This window comes from Eschrichtius robustus, chromosome 15 (assembly GCF_028021215.1).
Source record: "Eschrichtius robustus isolate mEscRob2 chromosome 15, mEscRob2.pri, whole genome shotgun sequence".
NCBI classification, from domain to species: Eukaryota; Metazoa; Chordata; class Mammalia; order Artiodactyla; family Eschrichtiidae; genus Eschrichtius; species Eschrichtius robustus.
In genome coordinates this window covers 20,423,995-20,442,684 of record NC_090838.1, presented here as the reverse complement: position 1 = coordinate 20,442,684, position 18,690 = coordinate 20,423,995, and the positions used below count along the sequence as shown (strand labels likewise).

Sequence of the window (18,690 nt, the reverse complement as noted above, 5' to 3'; positions counted from 1 at the left end):
TTAAAGCACTTTGCACAGTTCCTGGCATGTAAGTGTTTGTAAATGATAACTTTAATACTGTTATCTTCGACTGCTTAATGGATGTTTTCACTTGACTACCTTCCTGATATGTTAAACACATCACATTTTAGTCTGGCATTCAAGGCCTGCCAGAGTCTGGCTGTAATATATGTCATCAATCTCGCCTGCCTAAGCAAGAGATAGGAGAACCTAACAGCCAACTCGTCTACCCCATACTTTGAACTCAAGATGTACCTCACTGCCCTCTGCTGATTGCACTGTTTTTGTATCCTCGATTGTCCTGGTAACCAGGGAGTGGAAGTTATGGGGGCAGGTTAAGCTTAATGTAAAGAACTTCTTAATAGTTAGAATTGATCTACTTCTAGAGATAATGGGCTCCAATCCCTGGAAGTGTCCGAGGAGAAACTGAATGTCACAGTTGCTCTAAAGGGATTCATGTACCGGAAAAGCCATTGAACTAGGTGATCTTTAAAGTCCCCTCCTCTTCAAAGTCCTTAATTGTTAAAAGTAGTATTTTTAAAGCAAAATATAAAATGTTCGGTTCATCTTTTTGAAAATTAAGGTGACAGGATTTAAATGTTAATGTAGGAATTCAACCAATAATAGAGATATTTCCAGCTCTCTATCATGGCCAATTAGAGAAAGACAATGAGAAGAAGAAAATAGAAGAAAATGGGAGGAAAGACAGGAAAGAAGTAGACGGGGACAGTGAAGAGGGGAAAGAGAAATGGAGCCACAGAGTCGGGAAGAAAGAAAGAGAGAGAGTGCGTAAGGGGTGGACAGCAGGGTTTCTGGGGAGAAGAAACCCCAACTGGGAGAGAAAATGCTCTGGAGGAGAGAGTGAAATAGTATCGTTCCACTCTCCTGATCTTGAGGTTAGTCTCCAAATAGGGCTGTGTCCAGTCTCTAGAGACTCCCCGATAATCTGGGGAGCGTCTACGATCCCAAAACTGACCTGGTTCCTTCCACATGTCCTCAAGGACACCAGCCCCATGCCAGACACTCTGAGACGTACAGGGCCGGGTCGTCAGGGAACTAGTGTGCACCTGCACCTCCATTCCAGCTGAGTCCTCCATGATCCTTAAGGAGCCTCACCGTAGCGAGTGACCAGAGCTCCAGGCTGGGTCTGGTATCTAGGTCAGAGTCCATGGCCTCTTGGCACCGTTGGGAGCAGTAACTTTCATTCCTTCGTCTCCCTGGTGCGTGTGGTCAGTTAACAGAATTTCCATGAGCTGGGGGCATTTGGTAATATAAAGATTGGACCTGCAGGAAGCGTTTTAAGACTAATAAATTTGCATCAGAGGTTCTGGGATTCAAGTTATGTTGGGGCTCAGCAGGCCTTTTGGTCCAGTGTTGGGTGTCTCTTGCTGTGTGTTGGCTGGCGGAGTGTATTATCATATTGCCCTTAGTCATCTCCAGCCCCCGGATAGCGCAAGACTGGATGAAGTGGCTGTGATAATGTTCTCATTGTGCTCTGAGGACTAGGAGGAAGGGCCTGGAATTCAGCGGGAGAAGGGTACCCCCTCCCGTCTGTGCCCTGCCAGCCTGCTGTCCCTGGCCAGTCTAGGGCACTTCTGGGGCCAGCTGGGCCTGAGAGCTGCTGAATCAGGTAGCCTGAGTAGATAAGAAAATGGTCTCGCTTCCCACCAATCCAGCCCTTCAGACATGGGAGCTGCACAAGGCAGACTCCTGTGCTCAGAGCTTATAGGGCACCTGTACTGGTGCTTTGGTGTATATCTAGAATTTTTAACACCCCGAGGAATTCCTGGGCATTAAATCCTGGTCAGACTAAAGACTTACTTTCTAGTTGTCTCCTTTTCCTCTCAGATGTACTTAACTGAGGGGTGCCAGGCCCTGGGTTGAACTGTTTCTGCGGTGGTAGGTAATGGACCTGCAGGCTTTCTCCTGTCTTCAAGTGAGCCGGCAGAATAATAATAACAACAACAATTGGAATAATAACGATAGCTACCATTTCTTTAGTGCATGTTTAATGCCAGGTACTCGCTGTATTCTCGCATTGTTTTATTCAGTCTTCACAATAGCACCATGAAGTAGTAGTGTTTTAATCTCCATGTGACAAATGAGGATACTAAGGCACAGTAACAACGAGAGGACAATCCAAGGTCACATGCCTGTGAAGTGTTAGCACCAGCATATGAGCCTATGTCTGCTTGACTCCAAAGCCCACCATCTTCCCCTCCACACTGTATCACCAACTCAGAAAGGAAGGCTTCATGCCAGATGCCTGGCTGATAGGCCCCAGTGGGAGCTCTTGTCTGCTGAGATGCTTAACTCAGCTCTGTCCTTCCACATGATGCAAACCCCCAGCCTCTGACCTCAGCCTAGAGCCATTCGTTCATATAATCGGCAAGTCTTTTTTAACACTATGACCAAGAATACAAATCAGTAGATAGGGTTAACTTCGTCTTTAAATTGTTTAAGTTTCTGGAATGAATCACAAGAACTCACTAATAATGGTTATCTCTAGGGATTTTAATAGGAAGGGGGCTTTTATTTTTCACTTTATAGGTTTTTTACAACAAGCATATATTACTTTGTTAATTAAACAAAAACATATCTAAAATTTTTAAAGGGGAAAAATATATAAAAGAAATGTGTTAATACATGGTTAGAAGATTGGCTTAAATGAATAACTGAGGGAAATCCAGAGTTGATAATAATTTTTAATGATACCCAATTACTGGTAATCCTGTGACTTTGGACAAGTCACTTCCCCTCCCAGGGACTGTAGGAAATGATCGGTAGATGATTCCTTGCTTTCTGCACCATTTGCCTATTCATCTTGGAAGCAGCGGGTCAGGAGCCCAGGGTGAGAGAGCAGCCTGGATGAGGGGCAGTGAGGGCTGGAAAGGAATGACCAAGCATTATTACCTGGAAGCTGGAGGCTGAATGACCCAGGATCTGTAAAATGCTGAGTCTGCACTTTATGGACCCTTAGGTCTCATCCATTGCTGGCTTTGTTGCGTTCTGTTGTCTGGCTGGGTTTGCATCCCTGGTGCTGGAGAGAAACCCTTTAGCACAACACAAATAAGTGAGGGAAGTAGGGGAGAAAGACAAGGTAAGGATCAGATCTGAAGTGCTCGTGGTTTTCTTACTCAAGTAGATGGGCTGATTTTTTTCTTCCTGCTTGTCTCCAAGGTGGACTGAAGCATTTCTGGGCATCCATACCCTGTCCAGTGCAAGGCTGGAAGTAGAGTCCAGCTTACCTCACTCCCCAGCCAGTATGTTTTCTGATCCCTAGTTGTTCCTTCTTCTTGATGAGAGAATTACTAGCATTTGAAAGACCATTTATGTAGTTTTTTGAGCCATCCAAGGAGACGCAAGGCAGGAAACTCAGACTCGGTTTCCTGGTTTATGTTCCCCAAGGCAGAGAACCACTGAAAATAGCACTATTCTTCCCCTCACCATTGTCTCTTTCATTTCTTTTTCCCTTACTGCTGGTTCCTTGAGATCTATAACCAGTGGCCACAAAAGGAGAAACAGGTCTGTGATGGTAGGCATGGCCGTATTTCCTAAGAGGTGGGAGCCAGGATTGTTGCAGTAGTTGTTTTGTTTTGCTCTTTGTGATGAGTGGTGGGTAAATGTCAATGAGGTACTGAAACAGCAAGTAACCGCTGACATTTGATTGTACATTATCATTTACCAGGTAGTTCCACGTCTGTTATCCAACTCACCATTCTTACCCAAAGCCTGCAAGGTTAGTGGGTATTTGCCCCATTTTACAGATGAGAAAACTGAAGTCCAGGAGCTGATGCCCTAGATTTCTTAGCAAATAGGATGGTAGGGTGTGTACCAGGATTCAAGTTCTCTGACTGACATGCCCAGTGCCCTTTATATCTTTCCACCATGGAACTTGTGAGGTAGCCCTTCCCATGAGCATTAGGGTTTCAACCTCTCTGGGGACCCTAGTGTTACTGACGACCTCCTCCCACACACACAGTTAAGAGCTCTATCCTGCTCATCTCAGAGGCCCCTATAAGAACTTCACACAGGCAGAAGCATCTTCAGCAGAACCCTGCCTGTTTCACCTGGAAGAGAAAGAAATGGTGCCCTGAGCTTTCCTGATGGTTCCTTAGGTGGCAAAGGTGCTAAGACCAAATGTTGCTTTTCTCCAAGGCACCTTTCTGCCTGAACCCAGGAGAAAGCTGTGGAACAAGAAAAAGGGCACTGGACTTGGAATTAGGAGGCTGGTGTTTAAATACTACTTCTGCCACTTACTGGCTCCATAACCTCAAGCAAGTCACTTCACCTGTCTGAGCCTTAGTTTCCTTTTATGTCAAATGGGGATCATACTCGTTATCTCATAAGGTTCTTGTGATGATGAAATAGGATGATTAATGCAAAAAGGACGTAGCCCAGCCACAGGCACATGTCAAGTTGCATCTGAGACTGCAGTCTCCTGCAGAATGTCATAGATTAGCTGGCAGTGGCAGCGCAGAGCCTGTTTGGCTTCTCTGTAAAATCGTCCTTGATGATATCTCCTCAGAAGGGTGGCTGTCTGGGCCTGGCTGTCTCCATTCTGGCTTTCCAGATCAGCACTTAATGAGTGCTGGGGTCTCCTTTCTCCTCCTGATTTTGCACTTCAATTGCTCCTGGAATGGGAAAAGGTGAGCCTCTGAAAATCCCAAGCTGTATCTGCAAGCTGACATGGTCCCTGTGGTGATCTTGGCTGTTAATTGTCACAGCAGCTGACCTGCCTCTCATACCTGGAATCAAGGACCCTAATCGAATTGGGAAATTATTTGGAGAGTGCATAGTCAATATAGGAGTAGACACACATACCGATTCCTTAATTATGAGACTCCAGGCTTAGAATTCTCCATCTCCGGGCCTCAGTTTTGTCATCTGTAAAGCAAAGGGGGTTGGGGTGATTCCCTGAGGTCACCTTAGTTATCCGGTGATTCGTTTCCCTCTTGCAAGAGTCAGACCGTGTCCTTGGAGCTCCCAGCCCTGTCTTTTCCACCCCACAGCCTCTGCTGGCCTTTTAGTTACAATGGACATATTTAGAACCAGTAGAACCAAACCCAGTCCTGTCCACAGGCCCCACCCACCTGGACTCTTTTGCCCTGAGACATCACAAGGGCAGCATTAACTGGGGCAGCTGAGAGCTCTAGGGAACTTTTCCTGGGGACTAGAAACCCCATATTCTGCTTAGTACCCTCCCAGCCTGAAGTGGGCCCAGGGATCTGAGGCATCCCTGTCCCTCCCTGCCCTCCTTAAGTGATTAAAGTTAAAGACAGAGATCTCTGAGGAAAAGGAGGAGACGGCCACTGGTATCCTCCGAGAAATGGGGGAAAGCAAAAGCAAAAAAAAAAAAAGCTGTTTCTAAGCAAAGAACTGCAGCCCTGCATGACATATTTCAGAGGGGAGGGGGTGAAACAGGCAGCAATGAACTGAGACTGGGGAAAAGGGGGCACTGAGGCCCTGCACCTGGATTGGGGCCCACCCCCATATTTCGTGCCAGGACCAGCCCCGTCTTCTAGCACAAGGAAGGTTCTGTCAGGCAGGCTTGGCTGACAGTGTGGGCTGGGCCGGTGGGCAAGACTTGGCGAGAAACCGATAAGGCACATTCGGTTGTCATTTAAACCACATCTGTGTCGGGGGCGGGGGGGGGGCAGGGTTAGGCAGAGAAGCATAGGGGCAGTGGACAAATGGAACGGGGTGATAGGGGCAGTCAGGCATCGTCCAGGAGCTCTCTTCATGGAGCCCAGGGCCCGGCCAGAAGGAGACATCCTGAAGCGAGATGTCCAGGTCCAAGGAGGAGGTTTAACACGAAGCCTGATGAGCAAGAATCAGCGCAGAAACCAGCCCTGGGAATCATGTCACGGGGGCGGCAGTGGGAGGAGGCTTGGAACTTGGAGGCCCTGGTAGTCTTGGCTGATGCATCGGATTCCAGGCCTGATTGGCTGCTCAGATTCTGCCTGACAGTGTCCAAATGGGTTTCTTGAGCTAGGTGTGGGCAGCTGGAGAAGGTGTGGGCCGAACAAACAAAGAATTGTTTTGAATCGGGTCCATCTCCTCACTTTAAAATCACCAAAAAAAAAGCATAAAGGAGCATTTTGTAAAAGGAGAGATCAGACCTTTGCAAGCCTACCGCAAAGGTATAGAGAATATAAAATAAATGGGAGGCTCAATTTTATATCTCTTATTAAGCAAAATTGAAAATCATGATAATACTTCATGACTATGACATTGTAATAAAAATGGTTCCATTATTTATTGCTGGCAGTGGTTTAGAAAGGTAACTTGACAGTATGTTCTAAGATATACGAAATGTTTATAACCCTTTGTCCACTCCTGAAATTTCCTTCTAAGAAAGTCATCTAAAAAAGCAAAAAATTGGGAATTCCCTGGCAGTCCAGTGGTTAGGACTCGGCGCTCTCACTGCCGAGGGCCTGGGTTCAATCCTTGGTCGGGGAACTAAGATCCCACAAGCCGCGCTGCTCGGCCAAAAAAATTATATGCACAAGAGTGATTATTGTAAACATTTACCAAACAACCAAAATATCTTATAATGGGGGTTAATTAAATATATTATAAATCATCCACTCTAAACATTATGCAGTCATTAAACATATAATCATAAACCTTATGGAAGTAACAGGAAATTCTTGAGATATTTGATGAAATGGAAATAGCAGGACATAAACTTATATTTATACCATGTCTATAGATGTGAAAAAATGATGTGTGCACGTGGAAAAATCTGGGGAAAAAAGCTAATTAATTAGCTATGAGGAGGAATACGTGAATTTTTTCCCATTTTGTTTTATTTCTGTGATCATTTGATGTTAGTGCAATATTTTTTTCTGAAAGCGGAGAAAGACAATAAAAGGTTAAAAATGTGTCCCCAGAATCCTTTAATGAACTGTGAGGTATTTAATCCAGTACCCCTGAGATAATACATTCCATAAATTTATTACCTTCTGTAAACAGAACTTCTCTTTGTTCTAAAACTCAAGGTACAAGCTCTTACTCTCTGTACCAGGGATTGATTGGAAAAGCCTGGAGCTTTCCTTGTCACACCAGTTTTGATGGTATAATTTCCAGGTCCATCCTCTTAACCTTTCTTTGTCTTTGCCAACTAAAGAGTCCTATTTTTTTAAAGTCTCTTACAATAGCCCTTGCATGGTTTTAGCTGCCCTTCTCTGGATCTTCTCTCTCCTTCAAGTCCCCGGAGATGCAGCAAGGGGCTACACACAGTACTCCAGATTCAGCTGCATCATAGTTTTATATTAGGGTAGAATGATTTTTGTTTTGTTTCCAAAAAGCCTTGGTGATGGTGCCTGGCCAGATGCTATTAGCTTTTTTAGCTGTGGCAGCATATTAAGCCAATGTCTTCTGGGAACAATAGAGAATTACTCCCCCTCTTTTCCCTCTGTTTTGGTTTATAACTGATCGCTCACAGCTATCATTTAATGAGTAGAGCGAAGATTACTTTTTCCCAAAATGTAAAACTCTAACTGAAGCTCATCTGCCATTTTTTGGTCAGCTCACACGGCCTAGAAATTCTGCTTATCACCACCTGCAAGAATCTGGGGGCATCTGTGAAGTTGGTATTTCACCTGTGCACCCTTTCTTGCATGATTTCTGATGGAAATCAGTACCCCCATTTAACATTTGGACATTTTTCCACCTAGAGAGGTGCCTGTTTATTTCTGTTTCCTTTCCCTCATCCCCCTCCCCTTTCTCTGTCTCCTCACCCTCTCCCCCATGTAACTTTGAGTAACCTCTGATGTAGGACCTTGCCAGGAGCATTTTAACCTCTAAAGTTCTGGCCACTGGCTTCCCCATGGTCTGAAATAATCTATTTTGTCCCGGAAAGAACTCTTGGAGATTAGTCAGACATGATTTCCTCTTGCTGGAAACATGTTGCTTTTCTTTTAGCAGGTTCTGCTTCCTAAAGCACACCACACATTGTCTGCAGTAGGAAGAGCATGGGCTTTGGAGCCAGGCAGACCTGTGTCTGGATTCTTCATATAAATTGAACAGCTGTGATGTGACCTTGGATGGATTACTTAACCTCTTTGAGCTTTCAGCAGAAAAATGATGGTGTTAATAGTATGCCACTTAAAACATATTGCACAAGTCACCTGGGGATCTCAGATGCTGATTCACTAAGTCTGCGTAGGGCCTGAGATTCTGCATTTCTAACAAGTTCTCAGATAATGCTGATTCTGGGGACTGCTAAAAGCAGTGATTCCCAAATTTGCACACTGAAATCCCCTGGGAACCTTTAAAAACCACCGATGCCTGGACCTCACCACCTGCCCCATCCATTTCCAGTTTAACTGGCAGTGGGATGTAGCCTGGGCACTGAGCCTTTTAAAAGCTCCCAGGTGATTCTAATGTACATCAGAGTTTGAGACTCACTGCCTAAAGGTTATTAGCAGAAGTAAGTGTGAGACACCTGGCACATAGCAGGTGCAAAGAAAAGAATGGTTTTCTTTCTCTTGGTGCCTTGCCCTGTGCTTCTCTCTCCATCCTCATCCCCAGTCTTTACATCAGGTAGGAAAAAGCAGGGCATCAGCTGTCGCCCTGTGTCTTCCTTACTAGAGTCTTCTCTAGAGCATCTGGCTTGGGAGTTCTCACTGCCAGTTGTGAGGGGAAGGGACCAAGATAACCCTGCCATGTGGCCTGGCACTGGGAGTTTTAAAAGCTCCCCAGGCGATTCTAATATGCAACCAATTTTGAGAACTAGTGTCTTTCTATTCGGTGGCAAAGAGTGAAGAACACTAGGGCCACATAACATGCCAAGGGAAGTGTGAGGACTCAGGGCTGGAGTGGGCAAGTGTGTCCTAGAATGGGGGACCAGGCCAGACACCAGGTCCCCCCAAGTGCCATTACAGTTAGAGGGATCAATTATCCGTGGCCTGCAGCAGTCGGGGGCTTCCTCTGTGGACAAGCAGAGCTGCTGCCTTCCTCCTTCCTCCCTCTTCACACCCAGCCCATCCCTCCTGCCAGGCTTCCCAGATGCCCAGACCCTGCTGCTCTGCCCCGTAGCCAGTGCATGTGGGTTGACCAATTGAAGGAGAAGCTGAGGTGAAGATCCAGTTCTGCTCTGGATGAGTGAGCCCAGAGAAAGGACCTGGAAGCCCCCCTCTGAGGCTACCCCGAGGAGTCCTTTCTGTTCATCAAACATATTGAGCATTTACTATGTGCCAGGCACTGTGCTAAGTCCCAAGGCTCAGATCCGAGTAAGACATGATTCCTGACCTGAAGGAGCACACAGAGGAGACAGGATGTAAACAAATGATGGGACAATATGGGAAAATAGTAGGAAAGTGTCCTAGCTATTGAGGAGGCCCAAGGGAGGAAATGTGCAGAGTTAAGGGAATCAGAGAAAACTTCCCAAGATGCTCAAGCTGTGTCTTGCAGGAGAAGTAGCCGTTTTCCAGGTGGATGTGAAGCAGGGAGAGAAGCCTGGTCTTGTGAAAAGGCACAGCCCACTCAGGGGGCTGGGATTCTTTCGACAAAGCTGGAGCACAGAGCACATGTGGGGAGTAGGTGAGACCAGCCCACGGGGCCAGTAACTGCTACAGACTTTGTGGTTCATCCTGCAAGGAATGGAGGCCCTTTCAATAGTTTGCAGCAGAGGAGAGGCATGTTCAGACTTGTGTAGTTGGCGGATCCCCTTGGGTGTCACGTGGAGAGGGCTGGAAGGGGAAACTGAGGTGGGGGGAGATCCTGGCAATGATCCAGGTGAGTCACGGGGGCCACAGTGAAGTGAGCCGTTGTGATGAGGATGAAAAGGAGGGAAGGAGGTGAGCTGTACCAAGAAGACAGACTTGATGGGATTTAATGACTGGCCAGATGAAGGGGGTGAGTGAGCTGCAGGGCGGGGACTCAGGTGAGGTGGGTAAGGTGCCTGGGGCACACAATTTAAGGAGTCACTCATGCAAAGGGTGGACAAGTGTGACCGTGAGAGAGAAGGAGTCTGTGCCCTGGAGGTGGGTGGATGGTGAGATGTTAGCCGGGAGCAGAGCCTGTGGGAGGTACTAGTGCAGCCCTGGCTACGCTGCCACGGGGCGGGTGCCTGGCTTGGCAACAGCTCCCTCTGAGGCTGCGTGGGGCGGCTCTGACTGGCCCTGCTTCACTCAGTGTCCTCTGTCACCCTCACACAGCCCAACCTCTGACCCCACAAAAGCAACCTTCAACCCCTGTCCCGCTCTGTCCTCCGTGACGGATGGTACAGGGACCCCCCTGCTCCCCTATTCTGCCAGCACTCCCTGCTTGGAGAGCCCTCAGGCAGGTCAGTGGCTCAAGGTGATTTCAACCTTCCAGGAGGCCTGGGATGAAATCAGAGGACAGCTGGCGTGCCCCGGGCAGCACCCTCTGACTAGCAATGATGAAAATGCATTTTCTAAAATTAATTAATTTATTTATTTTTGGCTGCTTTGGGTCTTCATTGCTGCGCGCGGGCTGTCTCTAGTTGCATTGAGCAGGGGCTACTCTTCGTTGCGGTGCGGGGCCTTCTCATTGCGGTGGCTTCTCTCGTTGCAGAGCACGGGCTCTAGGCACTTGGGCTTCAGTGGTTGCAGCACGTGGGATCAGTAGTTGTGGCTCACGGGCTCTGGAGTGCAGGCTCAGTAGTTGTGGCGCACGGGCTTAGTTGCTCCGCGGCATGTGGGATCTTCCTGGACCAGGGCTCAAACCCGTGTCCCCTGCGTTGGGAGGCGGATTCTTTACCACTGCGCCACCGGGGAAGTCCCTGAAAATGCATTTTAATGTAGTCACAACTTACACAGTTTCCCCTAGTCCTTTATTATTTAGGCTTCAGGTTCAACCAGCACCTATGGAATGTCTGTGCCAAGCGCTGGGTGTGGGTCGGGCTGGGTGTGCTGCACACAGCGCAGGGGCTCAGTGGGGAGACTGGCGGGGAGCTCAGATCTCACCGTTGTTAACTAGCTGCATGACCTGAGGCTAGTTGCTCTCAGTTTCTTTACTTGTTGCCTGGGGTCTTTCTGGGGGTGAGGATGGAAACACCTGGCAGGTAGCGGTAGCACTCAGCAGATGTTTGCTGGCTTTCCTTCCCGGAGCAGAGGCGGCTCCAGGGTTATGGACGTGAGAGGTGACGGATAACTCGGCCGAGACCTTGCAGTTGGTGGGTAGAGCCCAAGCCTTTCTGGCCATCTCCAAAGCTCATGCTGCTTCTGGGGCCCCATGTGCCCCTTAGTGCTGCAGGGTCTTCTCCCTTTGGCTTTTCTTCTGTTTTCCAGCTGAAGATTAGAGCCTTTCCTGCTGCCTGTGTGAGAACCCCCTTCCTGAGTCAGGAGCCAGTTACCTAAAGGGCCGGGCTGTCCAGTGACTGTATCCGGTGTCTCCCCGCCCCCTAACGCCAACTGGGTCCTGTTGCCAGGATTAGATTGCCGCCCGCACTCCCTTCCCAAGCATGGTGAACCAGCCTTCCGTATATCCAAAGCAAAGCTTCCATATCCAAAGCAAACAGATCAGGTGCCCTGTATTCTCTGAGGGATTCCCCCTCTTTGTCTCGCCTAATGGTCCTGCTGAGAATGGGAGCCTTGGGCTGGGGCCCAGGAGGCTGGAGGGGAAAACTTCATTCTTGGTGAGGGTCATGAGGCGCCTTCTGGGACACATCTTCTGTCCCCTCCTGGAAGGACCACAAAACAGGGAAGCCAAACCTCTCAAGCTGGGGCTGCTGTGGCCCTTTGAAAAGCCCCAAAGCCCATCTCTTCACCCCTCTGTGTCCCCAGGCCATGGAGAGCAAGCTGCTCATCGGGGGCAGGAACATCATGGATCACACCAATGAACAGCAGAAGATGCTGGAACTGAAGAGGCAGGAGATTGCCGAGCAGGTAGGGCTGGGGGCTTCAGGTCCCTGGGTTGGGTGGGAGGGGGCACATGGCCTTGAGGTCACACGGGGGTGCTTAGGGCAGTGAGCCATCATGGACTCAGGATCCCTGGAATTACAGTGCTGAGAACCTAAGGCATGCTGCCCTGCATCCCGTGGGTCCACTGCCCAGGTGGTGGCTCTCCATGAGGACAGCCTCCGTAAGGCACCTGGTACTAATTCCTGGGCCTTCCACAAAGGTGTGAGTTCCTTGCCAACTGCAGGACTGTGTCCTAAGTCATCAAGAACCACAGTTTGTTGGTCTTCCCAATCCATTGTGATACTACGTGGGAGAGGCTGAGGCAGCTGGAAAGCCAGTATCTGGGCATCGGTATACGTGGTTGACACCCCTGCAGTGCCCCAGCTGTTAGGGCTGAGGTCTCCTTCCACGGGGGGCAGTGCCTTGGCAAAAGCGTGGCCATATGAGCTGAGAAGAAGGTCCAGAGAGGCTCCATTGAGGATGGGGTGGGAGCAATGGATGTGGGCCATGGGGTGCTCCCTGCTCCCTCCTGGCCGCTGTGTTCATGACGAAGCCAGGTTCCGTGCTAGGCAGAGCTCCCTGGGGCTTCCCCAGTACGTGCCGCTCCACTGAGTCCCGTGCCCTGCCCTGGCCTAGAAACGCCGCGAACGGGAAATGCAGCAGGAGATGATGCTCCGAGACGAGGAGACCATGGAGCTCCGGGGCACCTACACGTCCCTGCAGCAGGAGGTGGAGGTCAAAACCAAGAAACTCAAGAAGGTGAGATGCCACACCGAACTGGGTCAAGGTGTGTAAGGGCCTGGCAGCCTCTGCCCGAGACGTCACCTGCCCAAGGGGAGTGTGCTTCCGCGACCCCTCCCCACTTTGCTGGAACTGCCGACCCCCTGAGTTACACTGCGTGGGTGCTGGGGTGAGAGCGGGAGGAGGCGGGAGTCCGGTAGGGGTGGAATAGAGCCTTTTCTCCTGGGCCAGGAGGGGCCTGATAGGCTGGGAACACTTCTACTTCCACTCTCCAGGGTTGCCATCCTCGTGGTCCTGGGTAACTTCCCCCTTTACTCTGGTGTCACCAGTGAGTCACAGTTTGGATAAGCAGGCACAGAGCAGGCCAGGGGAGTGGTGGGGAAACCTGAGGAGACTGGAGCCTGGGAGAGCTCAGAGAGGGAGCACAGGGCTCTCCAGGGATGAGAGTATTGGCCGCCAGGACCCTGCAGGGTCCATGGCCAGGGAAAGGCGTGTGCATGAGCTGAGGGCCTAGGGCAGGAAGCGGCAAATTCCAGTCTGGATTCTGTGAAGAACCCAGAGAGCCCTTAGATTGCTGAGGCGGCTGCCCCAGAGCAGGCCAGGCAGAGGCCCGGCTACAGTGGCAGTTTCCAGGGACACACCTTTCAGTGGGTTAGGAGAGGGACAGGAAGGTTGGAGCTGCCCTCCGCACCCCTACTTTTGAGAGCCGCTGGAGAGGCAGGAGAAGGATGGGTCACCTTCCAAACTGGCTGAGGCTCCCTTCCTCCCCTGAGCCCTGGACGGCAGTCCTGATACTCGCGTCCTGATTCTGGCTCTTCTGTTACCTCGTTGTATGACCTTGAGCAAGTCTGTGCCTGAGTTTCCTCACCTATAAAAGGGGGTGTTGGACCAGAAGGTCCCTCGGGTCCCTTCAAATTTGAACATTGCACGATGTGGACAGCAGCTGAGAGAGCACGTTAACAGGCCACGGTGTGGGAGGGACAGGGCAGCCTTTAGAATAACCCGTTCCGATGGATGGTGGGGCAGGAGGGAGCTTCAGAGGTGGGCCCTGGGCTCATCCTGGACCGAGCTGGTGGACCCTGAGCCTGCAGCCGTCGGGACCCAGGCTGGGTGAGCAGAGCCACATTGGTTGCCACACTGCACAGCCTCTGAGCTGCACCTGTCCCCACCCAGCTCTACGCCAAGCTGCAGGCGGTGAAGGCGGAGATCCAGGACCAGCACGATGAGTACATCCGCGTGCGGCAGGACCTGGAAGAGGCACAGAATGAGCAGACCCGGGAGCTCAAGCTCAAGTAGGGCCCCTCCTCTTTCCATCTGGGGCTCTCACAGCCATCCCGCAGGCCCTGGGCCTCTCCCTGACAGGCTCCTCTCTTTCCTGAAGGCTTCATTCCAACTGTCTCCTCACCCATGTCCACGTACCTTAGGAATAGAATGTGTCTGAGGGATGGGGGAGGGGCCCATTGGAGTTTCCTCTACCTCCTGTTTCCTCCTTCCTCTCCTCGGCCTGCATTTGATGAACCCCGCAAAGTGCATGCCGGGTGCTGCCCGGGAGTAACTCCTAAGGCCCTGAGTCTATAATCTTTGCATTAGAAACTGTGATTTTCAAGCTCTATTATTTCTCTAGGGATTCCCTCCCCCCGACTTTTTGGTTTTTCCACCGTCTCTGTTCCCTCTGCCTCTTTGCTTCTTTCTTCTCATCCTTCGACCTTCATATACACTGTGTGGTCTCACGTGGTCCCCTCTCTACCTCATTCCTGCTCCCAGGTACCTAATCATCGAGAACTTCATCCCCCCTGAGGAGAAGAACAAGATCATGAACCGGCTTTTCCTAGACTGTGAGGAGGAGCAGTGGAAGTTCCAGCCCCTCATGCCCGGTGGAGCGTGAGTCTTTCACCCGTTGTCTGGGCCTGGGGACTCGCCAGCTCGCCCCCGGCCCGGGGTGGCCAGGGGCCCGGGGGAGATGGAGGTTTGAGTGGATGGGGGAGGGCTGGGAAGGATGCAGATGGAGGATGGGTTTCCCAGGACCTAATGTTAGGGTCTCCATGAAGGAAGGAGTGTCAAGTACAGTGTCTCATTGGTCTGGGATGCAGAAAATACTAGCTGGCTAACATTTGGCCCGTCTGGTGAGTATTCATTTGTCAGATGCCAGAAACAGCAACAACAGATAATATTGCCAAGCACTAACTACGTGTTGGACACTGTAGGAGACTCTGCAGACGGAAGGTAAATCAGACACAGTCAGAGCTCACAGTCCAGTGGGGAATACAGAAAAGTAATCAGATCAAGAAATGATAGAGATGTGAGGTCTCTGTAGCCTCTCTCAGCTGAGTGATTCAGCATTTCCACCTGCTTCCACATCCTAGCTCTTAGGTAACAGAGCTAAGCGCATTTAGCTCTGGGTGTGCATTTCCCTCTGCTGGTGGCCATGAAGAACAAGACTGGATATTCAAACCCAGCAGAGTGACTACCTCACCCAGCTGGACCACTGTCCTTTCCTTGAAAATCTGTGTACAGAGGTGCTCAGGAGGCCTGACACCAATGCACTTCCCTAGAGATTCTTTGCTCTATCTATCCTAGGAATATTAATGCCAAGATAGGGCAGGAGTCTCCCCAAAGCTGGGGTGGGAAGCTAGCTGTAGAGGTCTACAGCTTCTCACTGGAGCAACAGATGCCTACTTAATTTGTCTACTTTCTGAAGGGCTGATCCTACGCAAGGCAACACTACACAGGTTTGTAAGTGGCAAGTTCATGAGTAAAGGACTTTTCAATGGCATCAGTTTGGATTTAAATCCACCTTTCCAATCGAAGTGGAGGCCTGCAGTAGTACACCATCTAATGCAGAAGTTCTCCATCCTGGCTGCAACTAGAATCACCTGTGAGCTGGGCTCCAGGGAGTCTGATTTAAAGGGTCTTGCATGGATCCCAGGACTTAAAAAAATTTTTTTTCAAGGCTTCCAGCTGATTCTACAGGAAGCTAGGTTCAAAAACTACTACTCCAGCACCATCTGCTGGAGGAAGATGCTGGTGAGGCTTCTGCTTTGTAGAGTTATTTTGTGCTTACAGAGTTCTTGAGTTTAAAGTTTGTAGGTGGAGGAATTTCTTTACATTGGATAGAGATGGGATGAGAGAAGCTGTGTGTTTTAAAAAAATTTTTAATTTTGAAAAGCAAGAATAGTACAAAGAATTCCCGTTTACCCTTCACCCAAACTCCCGGTTGTTAGCATCTTGCCACATCTTGCTTTATTAATCCCCTCCCCTCAACCATTTGAGATTAAGTTGCAGACAGTCAACCCTTTACCCATATTTCCTAAGAGTGAGGACATTCTCTTACATAACCACAGTACAGTGATCAAATTCAGGAAATTCTGTTACCTCAGTAATGTCCTTTACAGCAATTCCCCCACCGGCTCACCTGCGATGGTACATTGCATTTAATTGTCATGCCTGTTCCATCTCCTTTAATCTGGAACTGAGAATGGATCTTGATTTGAGTTTTGAAAATTTCATGCTTCAGAGGAGTTTATTCATTTCTCAAAACATTGTCCCTGCAATTTTTTCTTGACCACCTAAGCACACAATCCAGACTTCAAAGCATGATAGGTGCTTTCCCTGAAGCTAAGATAAGCTTTCTGCTTAATGTTTATGAATTTCCATTCTTTTTTTTTTTTTAATTTTCATGCTGATGCTGATGCCACACCATCAGGAATTCTTTTTTTTTTGTTTTTAATTTTTATTATTAATTAATTAATTAATTAATTTTTGGCTGTGTTGGGTCTTCGTTTCTGTGCGAGGGCTTTCTCTAGTTGTGGCGAGCGGGGGCCACTCTTCATCGCGATGCGCGGGCCTCTCACTATCGTGGCCTCTCTTGTTGCGGAGCACAGGCTCCAGACGCGCAGGCTCAGTAGTTGTGGCTCACGGGCCTAGTTGCTCCGCGGCATGTGGGATCTTCCCAGACCAGGGCTCGAACCCATGTTCCCTGCATTGGCAGGCAGATTCTCAACCACTGCACCACCAGGGAAGCCCCCTGAATTTCCATTCTTTGTTCTGTTTTTTTTTTAAGTTTACTTTCTTCCTTTTACTCGAATAACTTTTAAATTAAAAAACCTTTTAAATAACTTCTCTTTTTCTTTTTTTTTACAAAAATAAAATGGTTTGCATACACTGAAAAACCATTCACAGATTTTTTAAAAATAAAACAGCTATCTTAAAATAGCACATGTTAAATAATTTTTAGAGTAGATACCAGTAACAACTTTTAAAAAGAAAGAAGTCCTCCAAAATATAGATTGGTATCTTTGCTTACTGTTGAGCTATTGCCTTTCCTAGCCTCTTATCCCTCTCTTTGCTTTAAAGGTGAATTTGTGCTCTCTACATGCTCTTTTCTGGGCCTCAGAACCAGAACCTTTCTGGGCGGAGGGAGTTGCCTGTGATGTTCTTTTCCCACCTTTCCTTTCTCTTCTGATTCCCCCCACCATCCTTCTTGCTCTCGGAAAGTAATGCAAAGAGAGAAAGATTCAGTGTTTTCTTTGCCATTAGGAAGCCTAAGAGTTCGGCTCTTTCCTCAGAAGCTGCTTGTGGGGAATTCCCTGGCGGTCCAGTGGTTGGGACTCCACACTTCCACTGCAGGGAGCACGGGGTTCATACCTAGTCAGGGAATTAAGATCCCGCGTGCCACGAGGAGGCCAAAACAACAAAGAAACAAACAAACAAGAAAAAAAAAAGGGCTCAAAGCAGGCAGTGGGCTTAGCTTACGCTATAGTGTTTTCTTTCCCATAACTCTTCGGGAAGAACTGGTCCAGACATACATACCCCTTTGACTTAAATCTGCACACAGTTGCTCCCCAGCCTGCATTTGTACATCTCTATTAGCAGCGCTTCTAACTGGATCCCAAATGGACTGTGTTCCCTTAAAATTTTATATTAAAATTGTAAAGATATAAATACATTTACAAGCTTTTTCAAAATTATGGTTAAGTATATTCACAACTTAAACATGCTGTTTTATACAGAATATATATGTACCTCCTCAGAATACAGAGAGTATATATTTTGTGTAGAAAATATCGAAATATATCTGGGTAAGGGTAAAAGGTATTAAGGCAATTGTGACGTCCCAGTGTTCTCCACTGTACTTAAATACGGTTGATATAAACAGGTATTATAGATTTCTTTAAGAAAAATTCCAATAAATAAATTACTTCAAAAAGACATTAATAAATACCAGGTAGTCAACTACATGCTATTCTGAATTACTACTACAAATTATTTTCTTTTTTCTAATGTCACTTGTCCATTGTCTGATAACTGCAATAAATAATATTTATCTCAGAACTTAAAAAAAATCACAAAAATACAAAAGAAAAGTAATAATAGGGCTTCCCTGGTGGCGCAGTGGTTAAGAATCTGCCTGCCAATGCACAGGACACGGGTTTGAGCCCTGGTCTGGGAAGATCCCACATGCCGCGGAACAACTAAGCCCGTGCGCCACGACTACTGAGCCTGTGCTCTAGAGCCCGTGAGCCACAACTACTGAGTCCTCGTGCCACAACTACTGAAGCCCGCTCGCCTAGACCCCGTGCTCCGCAACAAGAGGAGCCACCGCAATGAGAAGCCCACGTACTACAAAGAAGAGTAGCCCCCGCTCGCCGCAACTAGAGAAAGCCCACACGCAGCAACGAAGACCCAACACAGCCAAAAATAGATAAATAAATAAATAAATTACAAAAAAAAAAGAGAAAAATAATAATAGATCTAGGAAGTTTTTATACAGAACAAAATTTTAAAATTACTTTCTAATGGGACTTCCCTGGTGGTCCAGTGGTTAAGACTCTGGGCTTCCACTGCAGGGGGCACGGGTTTGATCCCTGGTGTGGGAACTAAGATCCCACATGCCTCACGGTGCAGCCAAAAATCCTCAAGCTCTGACAACTCAATAAATTCATTTTTAAATAAATTCAATCTCAATAAATTCATTTTTTTAAAATTACTTCTGTATAGCAGCAGTTGGTGGTTAAAATAAAGTAAAAACAATTCCCTCCTAATTGGAATTCCCAAGTACGATAGTGACTCAGCACAG

General features: G+C 48.3%; 1 protein-coding gene across 3 annotated transcripts in view; it reads left to right on the top strand.

Annotated features, from left to right (window-relative positions):
• KIF3C (kinesin family member 3C) overlaps nucleotides 1-18,690 on the top strand; it is a 34,460-nt gene that overhangs the window by 6,886 nt on the left and 8,884 nt on the right. For all 3 annotated transcript variants that reach the window (XR_011076659.1, XM_068564841.1, XM_068564840.1), the window contains exons 2-5: nucleotides 11,757-11,858; nucleotides 12,510-12,632; nucleotides 13,788-13,906; nucleotides 14,379-14,495. Coding sequence is in view for 2 of the 3 variants with exons in the window: in XM_068564841.1 (XP_068420942.1) it covers nucleotides 11,757-11,858; nucleotides 12,510-12,632; nucleotides 13,788-13,906; nucleotides 14,379-14,495 (461 nt within the window). In the remaining variant the exon portion in view is untranslated. The remainder of the gene's footprint in view (nucleotides 1-11,756; nucleotides 11,859-12,509; nucleotides 12,633-13,787; nucleotides 13,907-14,378; nucleotides 14,496-18,690) is intronic.